The following is a 17642-nucleotide window of genomic DNA, read 5'->3' as shown; positions in this document are numbered from 1 at the left end:
CTGATTTTTATCAATAATAACTCAGTGAGTGAGAACATTGGAAATACTTTATGGGGACTTTACTGCACAAACAATAGTAACCTTTTAGTGTAAAAGCTGACACCATAGGGTACCTGATTCTAACTTGGAAGCAATTCCCCTGGGGGCTGCAATTCAGCTTGGGGTGGCAGAGGAGAACTGACAAGGTATGAGCAGGCCACTTTATGGTTCTTGCTGCAAAACGTTTGCATTAACTTACATTACATTTTGCACAGTACATATTTTATATATAATATTTATTTAATAATGTAATTTATTTTTACTCTTTCTTCTACATGGTTTGTCTTAGGTATACATAGAAGACTCTTTAGGAGAGAGGATTTGGGTGGACAGCCCTCACTGTAAGACGTTTGTGGAGAACATCCAGACTGCGTTCTGCACTAAAATGCCCCCCAAAAGCATGGCTGTGCATGGAGAGGCTGGCAGAATTTCAGGAGAAATTAGCGCTGGTAAATAGGCAATAATAGCTCTACCATTAAAGTAATTAATGAGCCAAAAACTAAAAGAAAGATCTCTTTCCTCTTGTATTGCTACACCAGGCAACAGTCCTCACCCATCCTTGCCAGAAGAGGAGGATAGTCAAAGTGAGCTGCTTATCGCTGAGGAAAAACTAAGCCCTGAGGAGGAGGGACAATTAATGCAAAGGTATGTTGTCTCTTTCTAATTAATTTTGTTCTCAGGATGTGTTCTCAGGAAATCCATTGGTGTTTTTCACACTACTTGGTGCTGTACATGCTTCCTTCATGTTCCTTTAAAGGCCATATGTATCCATATCTATTACAATTCCTATTAGTCATCATCTTCAGTGACAACCAAGAGAACTAATTCATTTTTTTTTTAACTTCTTATAGCCCACTGTTTGCAAAGCTGTTCTGGAAGTTCACCAGGTTGGACTTGTACTGTGGGTAAATGCCACTGTTTATTGTACAATGTTGGCACAGTCAAGAGAATGTGTATAGGCACCGGCATGTATTGAGCATGCATTGTATACTTGCCAGCTGTACCCTCCCCCATCGGTTCCGCCAGTCAGCGCTGGAGGATCGGACAGGAGAGGGGGGGAATCCCTGCAGGGAGCTGTGAGTGACAGTCACGGCTCTCTGCAGGGAGAGGAGCGAGCGACGGTATGTGTTCGCTCACTTCCCGATCTATTGAGCCGGCGTGTGACAGTTTCATTGTCGCACGTCGGCTCGAACTATGAGGCTGAGTGATTTACACTCACCTCATAGTTCTCCTTTAAAGGGTAACCCAATCCAAAAAGTGATATTCCTTTTATAGGCACAGCCTGGTGGATGGATTTGTTGAAGACCGCAGTGGAAGATCTCCATATTGTCCATATCACCTCCACTAAGTGCACCTGCTAAATAAATGGTTATAGGCAGAACTAGTGGACTGGTTTACAAGCACTGTGCACCTACAATTCAATTCCTTGGTTTTTTTTTGTATTTTAATACATAAAGTACATAACCCATAAAAATTGTCATATTTATGTACTCTGGAAAAGTCTTTACTTGCTCTTTTTGGCCCTGTTCCCGTTTACCTTTGTTTTTTTTTCACAACTACTGTCATGTTCTTTAGAATATAAAATAAATGACAAATCCAGAACAGATGTCTACTCCCAATGCCACAGCTGGGGTGCGCACATTGCACTGACCTCACATCTGCAGTCCTCAAAGGCTATAGCAAAAATAGTGATTTCATCCTCAAGCATCTATCAAAGAATGATTTGGGTTAAATGGACCATTAAAACCTTCTGAAGGAAATCTCTTCTGTGGTACTTGTGTCCCGGAGGAAGGAATAATTAGCTTAGAGTAGGATGAGAGCCTCCCCTTGATTGATTTGAATTCCTCAAGCATTTGCATTTATGCTGCATTTATATAATGGCATATATTTGCCTGTGCTAGGTATGAAGATTTGGCTGACGGAGTGGAAGAATATGTCTTAGACATGCTGAGGGATCAGCTTAATCGGCGACAGCCTATAGATAATGTTTCCAGGAATCTACTTCGCTTGCTTACTGCCACTTGTGGCTACAAGGAAGTGCGACTTATGGCGGTGCAGAAGTTGGAGATGTGGCTGCAGAACCCGAAGGTAGGATCATTTGCTGCATGCATGCTGTTATCCCAGTATCACAGCTCTGCTTATGTGGGATGTCTGGGCTATGACAAATACTGACCTGTTTACATTTGTATCTGTGTAATCTTATGTTTAAAGAGCCCATTATGTACAACTTTTCACTTATTTTAACTTTTGTTATTGTTTTCTTCTTCTAGCTGACTCGTGCAGCACAGGATCTGCTTATGTCAGTCTGCATGAATTGTAACACTCAGGGTTCGGAAGACATGGAAGTCATTTCTAATTTAATTAAAATCCGACTCAAGCCCAAAGTTCTCCTTAATCATTATATGCTGGCTGTGCGGTAAGCTGGATCCTATGTGAAGTATTATACTTGTCATTCCTCTTCTTCGTGAATTGCCCCACACAACAGATGAGAAGCACCAATGGTCAGCTGACATAATCTAAATAGGTTCATATGGATACTTCCACTTTTTGGTGGTCGGTCCAATCAGCTTCAGCTGTCATCAGTACCATTACTTGTTGGCACTGTATCAAAATATGCTTGCCTGTTCAGGAAATGTGCTGCTTATCTTTTCAAGGAGTCTTACCGTTATACTTAAGAAACACTGTAAAGTTCAGGTAGAGTTCAGACATAGTAGGCAGAGTTTCAACTCCTTTAAAGAGGACCTTTACCCATATCTTCAAAATCACAACAAGGGCACCTTTAGAAATGTTTAGTAATGACAATCTACAAACACATACTTCTAGATAATTGCCAGCTTTTTGTTTTTTGCATGCCTTGTATTTCTTTTCATCCCCATTCTTCTCACCGTGGCTTTTTTTTGCTAAAGGCAGATAAATCCATCTCCTTTTACTTCCTGGAACTCTGGCACATGACTGTAATGCGGGAGGTGTGGTTACAGTGGCTGGTGTGGATCTCAGCTTCAGATGCCTATATATCTATGGGTTCAGTGTAGTAGTTCACTTAACACAGTCAGGTAGCAGTAAGGTTGGAAGACCCAGATCAGAGTTAGAAGGCAAGTGGTTTATTTTAGCATAGGTTACACACAGTCAAGACTGGGAGCAACTGGTATTAACTGATAAGCATTGGCAGTTCACAGTAATATGCTATAGTAGTATAAGGATACTTGCGGTGAGTTGATCTGGAGTGTGTTGCTGCCACCCGGTGGCATCAGGTGTGAGGTGCAGGTCTTCCCTGTGGAGCTGGCTCAAGGGAGGAGATCTCTCTGTGAGTGGGCTGGCCGAGGGCAGGGCCGTGGAGAGGCTGAGGCAGCCTTGGAGGAGGGGCTCTGTCCGGCCCAATAGAGTGTGAGGCAAGATGGGGCTCTGTCCGGCCCAATAGAGTGGGAGCAAGATGGGGCTCTGTCCGGCCCAATAGAGTGGTGGCAGGATGGGGCTCTGTCCGGCCCAATAGAGTGGTGGCAGGATGGGGCTCTGTCCGGCCCAATAGTGCGGTCTGCTGCGGGGGGTATTTGCCTGGCGTCAGACTCCTAGCACGAACGCCAGGCAAATGACTCCCGCGGTTTAAATAGAAAAAAGGGGAGGAGTCCGGTGACGTCACTGTTCGCGACGTCACGCGAACTCCGACGGAGCGGCCTGTATTGCCGGAAACCGGAGGAAAGGTAGGAATGTTACAATGACTAGGACATGTGACCATGCACATCATCTCAGGGAGGAAGATGCCTTTCCCTGAGATCTCGTGAGATTTCCCAGCAATGCTCTGCTGATGTAACCTTCCCAGGATGCAGTGCATGGGCATGATTACATCATTCGTGCCCAAGTGGACCAGAAAGTAGAAAAAAAGAAATTGCAAGTAAAAGAAAAATATGTTTAACTTATGAAAGATGATTTCATATCTGCATGCTGATGAGATTTTTAGTGAAAGGGGGTAAAGGTCAGCTTTAAGAAGGAATCGTCATAAGATTATGGAAGTCTTCAGTCTTCAGGGTAAAGCAGCAGTATTACATAGGGACATCAATGGAATCAAGAACTAGCTGCACAGGATTAAGACAGTATAAATAGGCAGTGGCTAATAAAAGGAACACGTGAAGAGAAAGACGTGTGGTGATGTTTCCAAGCCCCTTCTAAAAGATCTTATTGGCTGAATATCATGCTGATCCAGTGGCTTCTGTACTTTCTGAGTTTTCAAGTTCTGATACTTGTTGGCTGGCTACTAACATCAGAGGATCAGTGTACCAGCCATGCTACTAGCATTTTCAAAATCATACCAGTCATAAAGCATTTACTTGATGGTTTGATTGAAAACTGCTAAAAAAACAATTCTATTCTTTGCTGGATTGTCTCTTTGAACTCTTTCTGACACCTCTGTCCTTTCTCTTATGGTAGGGAGCTGTTGAACGCACACAGAGACAACCTTGGCACAATGGTCAAATTTGTGATTTTTAATGAGCTTTCCAACGCTAGGAACCCGAACAACATGCAGATTCTGTATACGGTATTACAGCACAGCTCCGAGCTGGCACCAAAGGTAACTAGCTTATTAGTCAAATTAGCGTGATTGTGGAGGAAAGAGCTCACAGTGTGAAACGTCTCTTGCTTTCTTCAGTTCTTAGCTATGGTGTTCCAAGATTTGCTTACCAATAAAGAGGATTATCTGCGAGCTTCACGCGCCTTGCTGAGGGAAATCATCAAACAGACCAAACATGAAATCAACTTCCAGGCATTTTGTCTGGGTTTAATGCAGGAGAGAAAGGAGCCGCAATACACCGACATTGATTTCAAGGTAACACATTCACCCCTGTGTCTTTTTCCATTTGTTATATAACACTGTTCTTGTTTAATAGTCCTTGTTTGCTGTTTGATCACTTTATAAAATAGCGTTTTGTGAAGTCTTGAAACAATTTTGAAAATGTTATCCAGAAAAGGGAAACCCCTTTTTTTGGAGCTAAGAGAAGCGCCATGTCAGATCAGCAGATGCGGGTGTGTTTTATGAGCAGCTGTGACATGGCCCAAGACTTAGAATTGCTTGCTCTGTCTATTGTGGGCACTGGCTGCTTGTGTTGAACAATCATCGTACTGTATCTATGGACGAGCAACATTGTTATCCTAGGACAAGACTGCAATAGCCTCTTCCTTTTCCCATAACCAAGAGCAGGGGTGCCCACAATTTTTCGTCTGGAGATCTACTTTTCAAATGATGAGATCTACCAACAAAAAAACACCTTTATTTAAAAAACAAGCACATTAAAATTGTTCCTGGGACTACTGCCTCTCTATCCCTCTCCTTGCTCTCTCTCTCTCCTCGTGCTCTCTCTCCCCTGTCTCTTCTCTCCCCTGTCTCTTCTCTCCCCTGTCTCTTCTCTCCCCTGTCTCTTCTCTCCCCTGTCTCTTCTCTCCCCTGTCTCTTCTCTCCCCTGTCTCTTCTCTCCCCTGTCTCTTCTCTCCGCTGTCTCTTCTCTCCGCTGTCTCTTCTCTCCGCTGTCTCTTCTCTCCGCTGTCTCTTCTCTCCGCTGTCTCTTCTCTCCGCTGTCTCTTCTCTCCGCTGTCTCTTCTCTCCGCTGTCTCTTCTCTCCGCTGTCTCTTCTCTCCGCTGTCTCTTCTCTCCGCTGTCTCTTCTCTCCGCTGTCTCTTCTCTCCGCTGTCTCTTCTCTCCGCTGTCTCTTCTCGCTGCTGTCTCTTCTCTCTTTCTCGCTGCTGCCCCTTCTCACTCTCTGCTGCCCCTTCTCACTCTCTGCTGCCCCTTCTCTCTTGGCTGTCTTTCCTTATCTGCACTGCAGCAGCTTCTCAGGTCTCCTCTCATGTGCACTGTCCTGTCCTCCCATGGTGCTGGTGTGGCTGAATGTGTCCGACGCTGCAGACAGGGAGAGTTGTCCCACCCCTTCCCGTCTGCAGCGTTTGACACATTTGGCCACCTTAGCACCGCGGGAGGGAGCTTAGGTCAGTGAGCCGATCGCAACCTACCAATGTTCGCTTTGCGATTGCCTGGTAGATCGCGATCTACCTAATGGGCACCCCTGACCTAGAGGGAAGAGTTATCTAGTCCTCAGAGATAACTAGGGACAACATAATTGAGGACATTGTAACTGATCAGAGTCAAAACATATAGAGAGGACAGGAAGTTATCAGCTGCTAAGATTCCTGGAAGGATCAACAGGTACATCAGGCCAAAAGGCACCAAGTGAGAGAAGTTGATTTTCAGTGTATTACACAAACTTTAACTAAATTCATCAGCTACTTTTAACTAGTGAAGAAGAACCACAAGCCATTCAGTTCATTTATAGCTGCAATTATCGAGGGACAATTCACTAGAAGTGCAACCTGCAAAGCACCAAATCATCTAGCAGTCAGCTCTTTTAGTCATCTTAGGGTCCCCTTTGCTGGCCAGTGATGGAGAATTTAATATTATGAAATAGTGAACCTGATCTGCTGCTTATAAATGACCTGGAGCTGTAAGCCCAAGTCTGGCCCAGGTTTATTTTGCTACATGTTAACTTGGGTTAGAGACAGGCAGCATTTGTATTAGATCTAGGAGAAGAAGATTTCCTTACGGCACTCTTTTCTGTTTTCAGGAACGCTTTGTTGTCCACATCACAGACCTGCTTGCAGTGTCTATGATGCTGGGGATTACAGTTCAAGTGAAGGAAGCAGGAGTTGCTTGGGACAAGGGAGAGAAGAAGAGTAAGATCCCTTCACATTTTGAAGCCATTCTGTTATATAATCCACATCATGAGCTACTCTTTTTCTAATACCTATATGTGGTCTCATTATAGGTTTAGAGGTGCTGCGTTCCTTTCAGAACCAGATTGCTGCCATCCAGCGGGATGCGGTGTGGTGGCTTCATACAGTGGTACCAACCATCAGCAAGCTGTCACCTAAAGAATATGTGCACTGGTATAATTTTCAAAACCATAATCTTTTTACAGAACACTTTTAGCTGCACTGGTAGTCTATGGCAAGAGATTTTTTGCACTAAAAACAGTGAAAATCACAAACCTTTCCCCAAATGTCCCTAAAGACTTGAACTACGCATACTGTGCTCATCACTTTAACAAACACTTGCACACAGCCTTCTTTTGTACACAGAAATCAGCTAGGCTGCATTGAAGTTTACAGTACTTTTGTAGATAAAGGGACTCTGTCGCCAACTTTGCAGGTAAAACACAGAAGAATCGAGTATTTTATATTCCTTTCTATAAATAATTTTTTTATTTACTTGCAATGTGCCTTTTAAAATTGCTAGAAAATGTGACCATTGCACAGCCCTCTCCCTACTTCTATATTATAGTTCTCTCCTTGTCTGGTAGTGTCTCTGTGCTGGCCCAGCTCTTCCCTTCATGTCGCATTATAAAATTCAAAATATTAACAACCACTTACAAAGCCATCCACAACTCTCCCCCCGGCTATATCTCAAACCTGGTCTCAAAGTATCACCCTAACCGTCCCCTCTGCTCTTCAAAAGGCCTCCTGCTTTCCAGCTCCCTCATCAACTCCTCCCATGCTCGCCTCCAGGACTTCACTAGAGTCTCTCCCATCCTCTGGAACTCTCTACCCCAACCTGTCCGACTATCTCCCACTCTGACTGCCTTAAGACTCATCTTTTCAGGGAAGCCTATCCCACCTCAACCTAACCACTGAACTATCACTTTCTCAAACAATTCGTCCCCACACAGCTACCTCTTCGTGTATCACTTGCCCTTCCCTTTTAGATTGTTGGCCCTTAGGGGCAGGGCCCTCCTTACCATCTTGTCTTGAATTGTATTGTGATTGTAATGTCTTTCTTATATTGTAAAGCGCTGTGCATACTGTTGGCGCTATATAAATCCTGTATAATAATAATAATTATCACACGTTACGTGTGTACGCATTTTGCCACATTTGACATGCATCAGCTCATTCATTTCAATGGGCTAGCGCACATGCGACAAACGCAGAAAAGAAGCACAGAAGTTGCTAATCATTCCTATAGAGTGTCACTTGAGTGACAGCTCTTAGTCTTCAGGGGACTCAATCAATGTGTGATATTTATTATAGTTGAATAAGCAGGCTAGAGGAGGGAACCTGCAGAAATGTAGGCTTTGAATAGTTAGTGTTCAACATCTCTTCTACAAACATATTTGATATAATACATACAGTATGTGATGGCAGTGTTCTCGTCCCAAGCTTGTTTCAGTAATATACATTTGCACTTCCCATATTGTGTCCTATAGTAGCACCATTTCAAGTACTACTTAGAATATATATAGCTTAACTTCAGGAGCTAAATCCATAATTGAAATCTATTTTTATGGCAGGTGTTTTACCTGAACAAGATTTGCATTTCTCTCAACCTAGTCCTGAGATTTACACACCCCACCGCACAGCCAGCCCACTGACCTGGTTTTTATTTATGCCATTTAAAGGAGAACTATGAGGTGAGTTTTTTTCACTCATCCCCATAGTTCTAGCCGACCTGTGACAATGAGACTGTCACAGGTCGGCTCAGTAGATCGGGAGGTGAGCGAACACATACCGGCGTTCGCTCACTTCTCGATCCTGTCACAGCTCTCTGCCGTGACAGGGGAGGGGCTGGATTCCCCCCTCCCCACTCCAATCCTCCAGCACTGACTGGCGGAACGGGAGGGGGCGGGTACAGCTGGCTCTGCCTCTAGATAGGCAGAGCCAGCTGTCACTCACGCAGCTGGGCGGATCCAGACATAATTGTCGGGATCCGCTTCAGCTGCGGCGTCTCAGTATATAATGAGCTTAGGGTAACGGGAGGACGCCAGTTTGTGTCTTCCCGTTACCCTAAGGAGAACTATGGGTAAAAGCCCATAGTTCTCTTTTTTAAGCAATACAACTAGTGAAGGAGCAGCACCAAACTGATTAAGACATCTCTCTGCCTTCTTGATATCATGTTACTTGTCAGCTTTAGGCTGGGTTCACACCTGGTCGTTCCTAATAGGCGCGTTTTATGTGCTTTTTTAAGCACTTTTTTTTCCCAATGAAACGCGCGTTCGACGCTCGGTTTTTTAACCTCCCTGGCGGTATGATTTTTTTTTTTCCCCTTTTTTTCTCTATCTGTTTTTTTTCTTCTTTTTTTTTTAATCAAGAATTTTTTTTATTTTGTTGTTTTTTTGGTTAGCGTATACAACATCATATAAACATATCAAAGGCAATCGTTTACACATGAAGGTTTGACATGAATCACGGTAAACCTCAGTTCTTCCCATACAACCATTAACATCATGGAGGCACTATATTGGGAGACAGAGGTTAACAGGTGCTAGGTAGCATAATGATAAACCATTGCTCCCATGTATCCAAGGGCACATGGGTATCGGAGGTAACTGAGTGAAGGATAGATGGACGTAGAGGGCTGCGCACTTCCCGCACGCCGCCCTCATTATGCATCTAGGTAGGGAGAGGGTCAAGGGGGAGGGGGGGGAAACAGGGTAGGAATTGGGTTTCAGCAGTTCATTACAGATGAGGGCTAAGGGAGACCTGACTGAGAGGGGGTCCTATTACATCGGTGCTTTATTTCTTACTTTTAAACTTCCCGCCGGTTCCGCCCCCCTGCGACGCGGACGCTCGCAAGGGACGGAACCCGGAAGACTGCAGTGTCCGGAGGATACCGTGGGGATCTGGAACAAGGTAAGACCTACGCTGTATTCCCGAGTGTGGCTCGGGGTTACCGCTTTGTTAACCCCGAGCCACACTCAGGAATACCAATGGATACGCGCTGAAATCTGCCCCTACGCGCGAAAAAGAAGCTCAGGTACTTTTTTGCGCGTAGGGCCTTTTTCAGCGTGACAAAACGGGCTCAAATACGCCCTGGTGGGAACCATGCCCATAGGGATTCATAGGATTTCACTTCTTTAGCCTTTTTCAGCGCTTCGATCAGCACTGAAAAACGCCCAGGTGTGAACCCAGCCTAAGTGTTTGGAGGGCTCCTAATTGGGCAATCCCTCCTTTTTCAGTCTGAGTTATCCTGCACATGGGAGTACAAGAAGCTGAAGTCCATTTAAATTCAAGTATTTACACTAGCTGTATTTAAATGTACATGTAATGATGTTATAATAATACAAAAGTACATTTGTTTTCTTTTTTTTTTATTATTTCTGAGTTCAGTTTTAAAATCTGTGAGTTGTAGCCTTACAAGTAACATAATGTCTAATGTTTCCACAGTTTGCACAAAGTCCTATTCACTGAACAGCCAGAAACATATTACAAGTGGGATAACTGGCCGCCAGAAAGTGACCGCAAGTATGAATATTCAGTATATGTGACTTTTATACCCATGAAGGTAGAATGCAGCTGTTGCGGCTTTACAATGTGGGGATGGGGGACTGTGGGTGGCTCACCTCAGAATTAACCTGTGCAATGCCTTGCTGAAAAACACATTTGCCAGCAGCACATACCTTACTTTCACCATGTCGCGATGTCGCCGCGATCACGTGTAAAATGTGTGCAGCCTGTCCGTCCTCCACCCCCGCACCTACCTCTCTCCTCTGGTTCCGTCCTCCCCCTGGCCGCCGAGTCTCTCCTCACTGGCCGCCGATGCAGGGAGCAGAGCGGCAGGGTTAAAACTAGCTCCGTGTATACATTGAGGGAGGAGAGCTGTGCTCTTCCCATCTCAGCTGTCACAGGCGTTCCAGCACAGTGCTGTGCTAGAACTCCTTTATTGGAGGTGACAGGGTCAATAAAGAGAACCTGTCACCTCCAAAAGCTATCACACAGGGGCTTGTTAGCTAGCTCCTGTGTCATAGCAATAAAGTTAAGTGAAAAAAAAATTATAAAAATTATAAGCAATAATAATTAAAATAAAAAGGTGATTAAAAAGTAAAAAATAATAAGAAAAACATTATTACAAAATAAACAATAATAAGATAAATTATAAAAAATAAAAAAAAGTAAATGATAAGCTAAAAATTTAAATGGAACCTGGCCTTGAGACAGCAGGGAGAGTAAATCCGGCCCTGGTTGTGACCTAAGACTTTCACACAGCTCAGCTCAGGACTCTTTTATCATCTCTTAGAAGGAAGGGCAGTGGGTGACCTGGAACTATTGGGCAATTCTCTTGGTGCTCTGATTTACTGATTTACTCTGCTTTTGTTCTGACTTGGTGCTCTGATATTATGTAGTCCAAAAACAGCTTCCACAAACATTTGCTAGAAAGTACGTGTGTTTGTATGTGCGGAACGGTGAGAGACAAAATTGTAAGGACTGATAAGGCTTCAGTTTTCTTTTTAAAGCCTATTGGATTGTGTGAACAGTATAAAAATAAATAGAATACAGATTTACATTTTTTTTTATAATGCTTTATTCATAAAACATCATGAAACACACATACAGAAATTAACAGCACATAGATTTGAGTAAGGCAAAATGCCACACGTTACAGCAATTGTACATAATAACACAATGCAATCAAATGCCAAACCATAATAATGTGCCTCCATATCAGGTTAAGCTACTGCTAACATAATCATTCTCTTAACCACTTGCTGACCGGGGTGTTATGCCCCCTTCCTGTCCAGGCCATTTTTCAGTATTCAGCGATGTGGTACTTTGACATGTTTTCAGTCATGCAACGCTGTACTGAAATTAATTTAAGATAATTTTTTGGGGACACACAGAGCTTTCTTTTGGTGATATTTAATCACCACTGGGGTTTTTTATTTTTTACTGTATTAAGGAAAAATTACCCAAAATTTGAAAATAAAAACTGTTTCCCCTACATTATGTTAGGAAACATTTATTACTAACCAATTTTTTGATAAAATATGGGGTCATGTCAGGTAAATAGACACCAAACATGTTAAGCCTTAAAATTGCGTGCGCCCGCAAAAAACTACAATACCCAAAATTGCCCAAAGGCGATACTTTAAAAGTTTTTGCCACTCATCAGTTTAGTGTTTATCGGCCCTAGAATTATTGCTCGCACTCCAGCGTTCACGGTGATATGTAACATGTACAGCAGAATTGTCGTTTTAGAACCTTGGCGCACCCGACGCGTATTTACGTTTGTACGTGCGTATACGCGGGGGGCCTAAAAAGTTTTGAGGTTTTATTTTTAAATGTTTTTATGTGACTTTCATTTTTCTACCTTTTTTTTTTTTTTACACTTAATGTTATTGCTATCACATTGGGGGCTAATAACCCCCAATGTGATAGCACTGGTACACTGACAGGTCCTCTTTATGGAGACATCAGTGTCAGGGGGCCCCTAATATCACCTGGGGACCCCCAAAAAAGCTGATGGATCAGCTTCTTCTCTGGCGAGTGCAGCCAGGGAAATGACAGCTGAATGAGGAAGTGATGTAATGCACACCACTTCCACAGTCAGAGATTGGAGAGGAGACAGCAGGTAGAGTGCTGATCTCCCTCCGATCCTAACGCAGAGAGCCGCCAAGCTGGTCCTGGGCCCGCAGAGAGCCGCCCGACCGCTTGTATGTAACAGCCGTTAATGGCTGTTTACAAGTAGCAGCGTTTTCTGCTCGTGGGAGAAAAAAAAGCCATATGTTTACGCCCCCCCGCTGGAGAGTTTGTTTACAACAGGCGAACGGCAAGTAGTTAAAGTTGTTCAACCCAATTAAAAGTAAAAAGTGGTAGAAAGAAGGTACAAAATGCTCAATTGCCCCTCCAGAGGCTGAATGCTCTTGGAGAATATACATCCTTACCCACTAAATTGAATAGAGAAGAGCCATAGATGAAAATGTAGGAAAGAGAGAAAGGTTGGTTCACAGAAGTAGAGAAAGGAGAAACCAGATGGAGAAGAGGCGAAGACAGAGAGGGGGAAGGATAAAGGGCAGGAGGGAGCAAGGACAGGAACAGCTCCCCATGGCATCTAGGAAACCAGGGACCACAGGAGTGAGACAGAGTCACATATATTTCTATGCTGTTATTCATTTATGCTATTAGCTGACTCCATATTCTTCTCTTTGAAAAGTTTCTTTCTTCGCCTCTGCTCGGAAGTGCCACTTCTAGAAGATACGTTAATGCGTATCCTTGTCATTGGCCTCTCTCGTGAACTTCCACTTGGCCCAGCAGATGCCATGGAGCTCGCTGACCACCTTGTTAAAAGGGCAGCAGCTGTCCAAGCCGATGGTAAGTGTTTCACGACCTGGGGTGGTACAATAGCTACACGGTTTGTGTGACATGACCTCTTACATATCAAAATAGATGAGAAATGGTATGTGAATGACATGGACATTCTTTTGTGGTTATTGTGAGCTTCCCTGTACTCGCAGTACTCCTGAAGAGAATGGTGCTGTCGTTATGAGAGCGGCCATCTCTTCTGCTGCCACCAGATGAGAAGCGGGTCACCTCATTGGCCTAGCGGCTGCAGGAAGCAAAGTATGTATAATAGGATTTTTTGGGGCCATAAGATTTGTACAATAAAAAATATAATTAATGCAAGAAAATAATGCAAACATCCTTTTCCTCTGGACTGGTAAACATCATGCATTAGATGCATGGAGAGGAGATGGGACCATGGAGACTCCAGTTCTTTTAGCATGCAGATTCCAATGAAGTGAGCAAAAATATTCAACGTAAAGGAAATATGAAAAAAAAAAGAAGCAAAACATGCATCAAAGCCTTCTTCTATATACACTATACGGGGACTTATACATGCTATTCATATACTGTTTGTCCTGTTGTCATTGAGCTTTGTTGATAGCTTGTCTGTGTCACTTAAATAATAAACATCAAATAATTTCCTAGCCCCTTTACCATGCTTAATTTATCCATCCCAAATATGTTTTTATGTTTTCTCCATCGTCCATTGAGGGACACGGCTCTGAAGAATTCTGAGATGTAGGGTTATGCTGCAACCTTCAGGAAAAATGGACACTAGGCCTAAAATTAAAGCTTGTCACTTTAAGACAATAACCCCTCTCATCTCACTCTGCTAGCTATGCTTAGTATCCTCAGCAGAATGGATGTCTCCTCTTCTTCTGCTTTTTTATTTTGCTTCTTTGTTGAGATTCTACTATCGAGAGCTGCTCATTGATTCATGCCGGATAAAATTAAATCCGGGAAGTTTCTCTTGCTATCCAACAAAACTTAGAGATTCATACCAGATAAGTTCAATCCTGGACGTTTCGCAGCTTGTTCGTCTTCTACTTCCACTTTTTCTAAGTGGATTCGCCAGATTATTGCTCAGGCCTGAGCTGGGGGATATAATACCTCCTTTTCCTATTTCTGCTTTCTCTACTAGGGCAATTAGTACTTCTTGGCCTTTTCACAGTGTTGCTTCGGTTGTTCATATTTGAAAGGCTGCAACCTGGTCTTCTGTTCACATGTTTGCGAGGTTTTATAAAGTTCATGTTCTGCCTCTTCTGATGCTAGTTTTGGCAGAAAAGTTCTTCAAGCATCTTTTTAACGCCCTTGTTTATGTTTTTTTGTCGGGCTGGTTTTTCAGATTGTTTTGTGTGGCCGCCACTCTATTTTGGACTGCTTTTGTACGTTCTTATGTCTCAGAATTCTTCAGAGCTGTGTCCCTCAATGGAAGATAGAGTAAATAGGATTTCTTGGATTTCAATGTGGTGCAAAGCTCTCCCTCCCCTCATTTCCTTTTATGTTGAATACTACAGCTAGCAGGAGTAAGGTGAAAGGGGTTATTGCCTTAAAGTGACCAGCTTTATTTTTTTGCCTAGTGTACATTTCTCCTGAAGGCAGCTGCCTCACCCTACGTCTCAGAATTTTTCAGAGCTCATTGGTTTCCTAGAAATTATAAAAACAAAATCCTATTTTAAAGCTGTGTTAAGTCTGATTTTCCTTTCTGTCAAATGAACTAAAAATCAGCACTTGGTTTCTATGATGCTCTGTAGATGTGGAGGTCCTCCGAGTTGAAAGGATTCAGCTTCTTGATGCCGTATTAAATCTCTGCACTTACCACCATCCTGAAAACATTCAACTTCCTCCAGGGTAAGTTGTAGGTTTTAGTTTTGTTTTTTACCATTGTATAAAGGTAACTGAACTAAAGCTGGTCTTGATGATTATCTGCAGACTTTCTATGGTCAGATGGAAAAAGTGCAACAGATTCCTCCATCTATGCTAAACTGTGTGGATGGAGGAATCTCCCACTGGGCCAAGCTTCAGTATCTTTCTAGTTGGTCCTGCTGGCTGTCAAAACACCTGAACAATCTGATTGGATGCAGGCATTGTTCAGTTGTTTTGACAGCCAGCGGGGCCGACTTGCAAGATACTGAAGCTTGGCCCAGTGGGAGATTCCTCCATCCACACAGTTTAGCGTAGATGGAGGAATCTGTTGCACTTTTTCCATCTGACCATAGAAAATCTGCAGATAATCTAAAAGTGTATGGCCAGCTTTAGATTGCAAAAGCTTGTCTCTTATATATTTTGTTAGTCCAATAAGAAAGGTATCATCGCATACTACAATACTCTGTTTGAGAGCCGCTGTCAGTATGTGTGTGTGTGTGTGTGTAACATTTATGTTACTTTGCTTTTGAATCACAGGTATCAGCCACCTAACCTTGCCATTTCCACCCTCTATTGGAAAGCTTGGCCTCTCTTGCTTGTTGTTGCTGCTTTTAACCCAGAGAATATTGGTGAGTATTCTTATTTTGTTGCTAATCTTGGATTTGCATTGTCAAACTGAAGACAAGATTGAAGTTAATTGAAATGTGTTATGTTTTCTCAGGGTTGGCTGCATGGGAAGAATATCCAACATTAAAGATGCTTATGGAAATGGTCATGACAAAGTAAGTGCCGGGTTTATATGACAAGTTTTCTTGTAGGTTAGAAACTGATTTGATTTGCGTTCATTGCAGTATTGCTGTATCTCATACTTTGAAGTAAATCTGTGCTCAAATCATGCAAACTAAAGTATTTACATATTCTGAAATAAGTAGTAAATACTTTTTAAGACAAGCCCCCATTTATCTCTGTATCTATAAGCAATGTGGAGAAATGACTTGCCTAGAGCTGCAGCTAACGATTATTTTCAAAATCGATTAGTTAGCCGATTATTAAGTTCGATTAATCGGATAAAAAATAAAATGCATTTTAAAAATGGCTCCAGTGATGGGACTACTAGTTTGTATTGAGATTGCAGTCCATCACAGGAGCAAGCTTGGAGCGGTGGAAGTAAAAAAGAAAAAAAAAAAGTGTGCTGTGCAATATAGTGAAATGAAAAGTTTAAAATTATACAGCAATGAATGCAGAATGGCATCGGCTATAGAGGACTACAAATCCCAGCAACAGTGCATTACACAGCACAATGCAGAACACCACCAACTATAGAGGAATACAACAAATCCCAGCAATAGTACATTATAGCTGGCGGCATTCTGCATTGTGCTGTATAATGTATTGCTGGATTTTGTAGTCCTCTCTAGCTGGTGGTATTCTGCATTGCGCTGTATAGAGGACTACAAATCCCAGCAATACATTATACATACAGTGTATAATGTATTGCTGGATTTTGTAGTCCTCTCTAGCTGGTGGTATTCTGCATTGCGCTGTATAGAGGACTACAAATCCCAGCAATACATTATAGAGCACCATGTGTGGGAAAGTGCAGGCTTACCTGAGCAGTCTTCCAGCAACTTGTTTCTGAGATCGGGCCTGTCTATCGGCGGCTGTCATCCCCCCACACCTGCTCCTCCTTACTTCTTCTCCCCACGTCCCTGTGCCGATCGTGGATTTGGACGGGCGGTGAGCGTGAGGCAGGGAGGAGGTGTGGTGTGTGGATGCGGGCGGGTCTGGCAGCGGCGAGCATGAGGTGGGGAGGAGGTGTGGTGCGCAGCGTGTGTGGAGCCGTGAACAGGGCCAACCAATCGGAAGCCGATTAATCGATGATTGAAAAAGTTGACAACTTTTTCAATCATCGATTATAATCGATTATGTCGATTAGTTGTTGCAGCCCTAGACTTGCCATAATTCACAAAACATGTTTTTTTTTCTATGAGCACAGAATCTTGGCAGTCTGCCACCCCTGTGAGAAACCAACTGAAACACTCTTTAGAGTCTTTGTGCTGATCTTTGACAGTAAATAACTTCACTTTAAAAGCACCTAGAGAGGTGATGCGGTCTTATCTGTAAAAAAATAAATCAAGGCAACTGCGCTTGCTGTACGCCTTGTTATTTTCAGAATTCTGAATTGAATCAATTACTTTTGAACGATATTCTAATTATTCGAGTTTCACCTGTATACCATGACCTGGATGAATAAAAACCTTCACGGACATGATGAGGGCTTGTTTTAAGTATATGTAAATTGTTTAGTGTCCATAGTCTTGTCACAGTTGCACTTTAATCCTTTCCCCCCGCCAACGGAAGGCATACGGTGGAACGCAACTGCTTCCAGCTGACCAGCTCAGTATGCCTTACGTCCGTGGTTTCCACCTTTCACCATAAACTTATATCAGAAGGAACCCCTCAGACGATCCCCTGTAAGATAATATGTCATCAGAGGCTGAAAAGTTGCTGATGACAGCTATTCATTAAAATTCTACCGCCCCCCCCGCCGCGATCTAAAATGTTCCACTGCTCTCTTCTCCACGCCTGGAGCCGCTCCATGCTCCGATCAGGCTTCCCTCGGATCCCCGTTGCTCTCCGCC

At 43.1% G+C, this 17642-nt stretch overlaps 1 protein-coding gene across 2 annotated transcripts in view; it reads left to right on the top strand.

Annotated features, from left to right (window-relative positions):
- INTS1 (integrator complex subunit 1) overlaps positions 1-17642 on the top strand; it is an 83701-nt gene that overhangs the window by 15425 nt on the left and 50634 nt on the right. For both annotated transcript variants that reach the window (XM_018557117.1, XM_018557116.1), the window contains exons 7-19: positions 329-488; positions 579-684; positions 1941-2127; positions 2310-2455; positions 4462-4603; positions 4682-4858; positions 6645-6753; positions 6846-6966; positions 10240-10317; positions 13004-13161; positions 14889-14985; positions 15538-15629; positions 15722-15782. In XM_018557117.1, coding sequence (XP_018412619.1) covers positions 329-488; positions 579-684; positions 1941-2127; positions 2310-2455; positions 4462-4603; positions 4682-4858; positions 6645-6753; positions 6846-6966; positions 10240-10317; positions 13004-13161; positions 14889-14985; positions 15538-15629; positions 15722-15782 — 1634 coding nt within the window. The remainder of the gene's footprint in view (positions 1-328; positions 489-578; positions 685-1940; positions 2128-2309; positions 2456-4461; positions 4604-4681; positions 4859-6644; positions 6754-6845; positions 6967-10239; positions 10318-13003; positions 13162-14888; positions 14986-15537; positions 15630-15721; positions 15783-17642) is intronic.

Source organism: Nanorana parkeri, unplaced genomic scaffold (assembly GCF_000935625.1).
Source record: "Nanorana parkeri isolate BGI_ZX_2015 unplaced genomic scaffold, ASM93562v1 scaffold268, whole genome shotgun sequence".
Taxonomy (NCBI): Eukaryota; Metazoa; Chordata; class Amphibia; order Anura; family Dicroglossidae; genus Nanorana; species Nanorana parkeri.
This window is presented reverse-complemented; position numbering and strand designations above follow the sequence as displayed.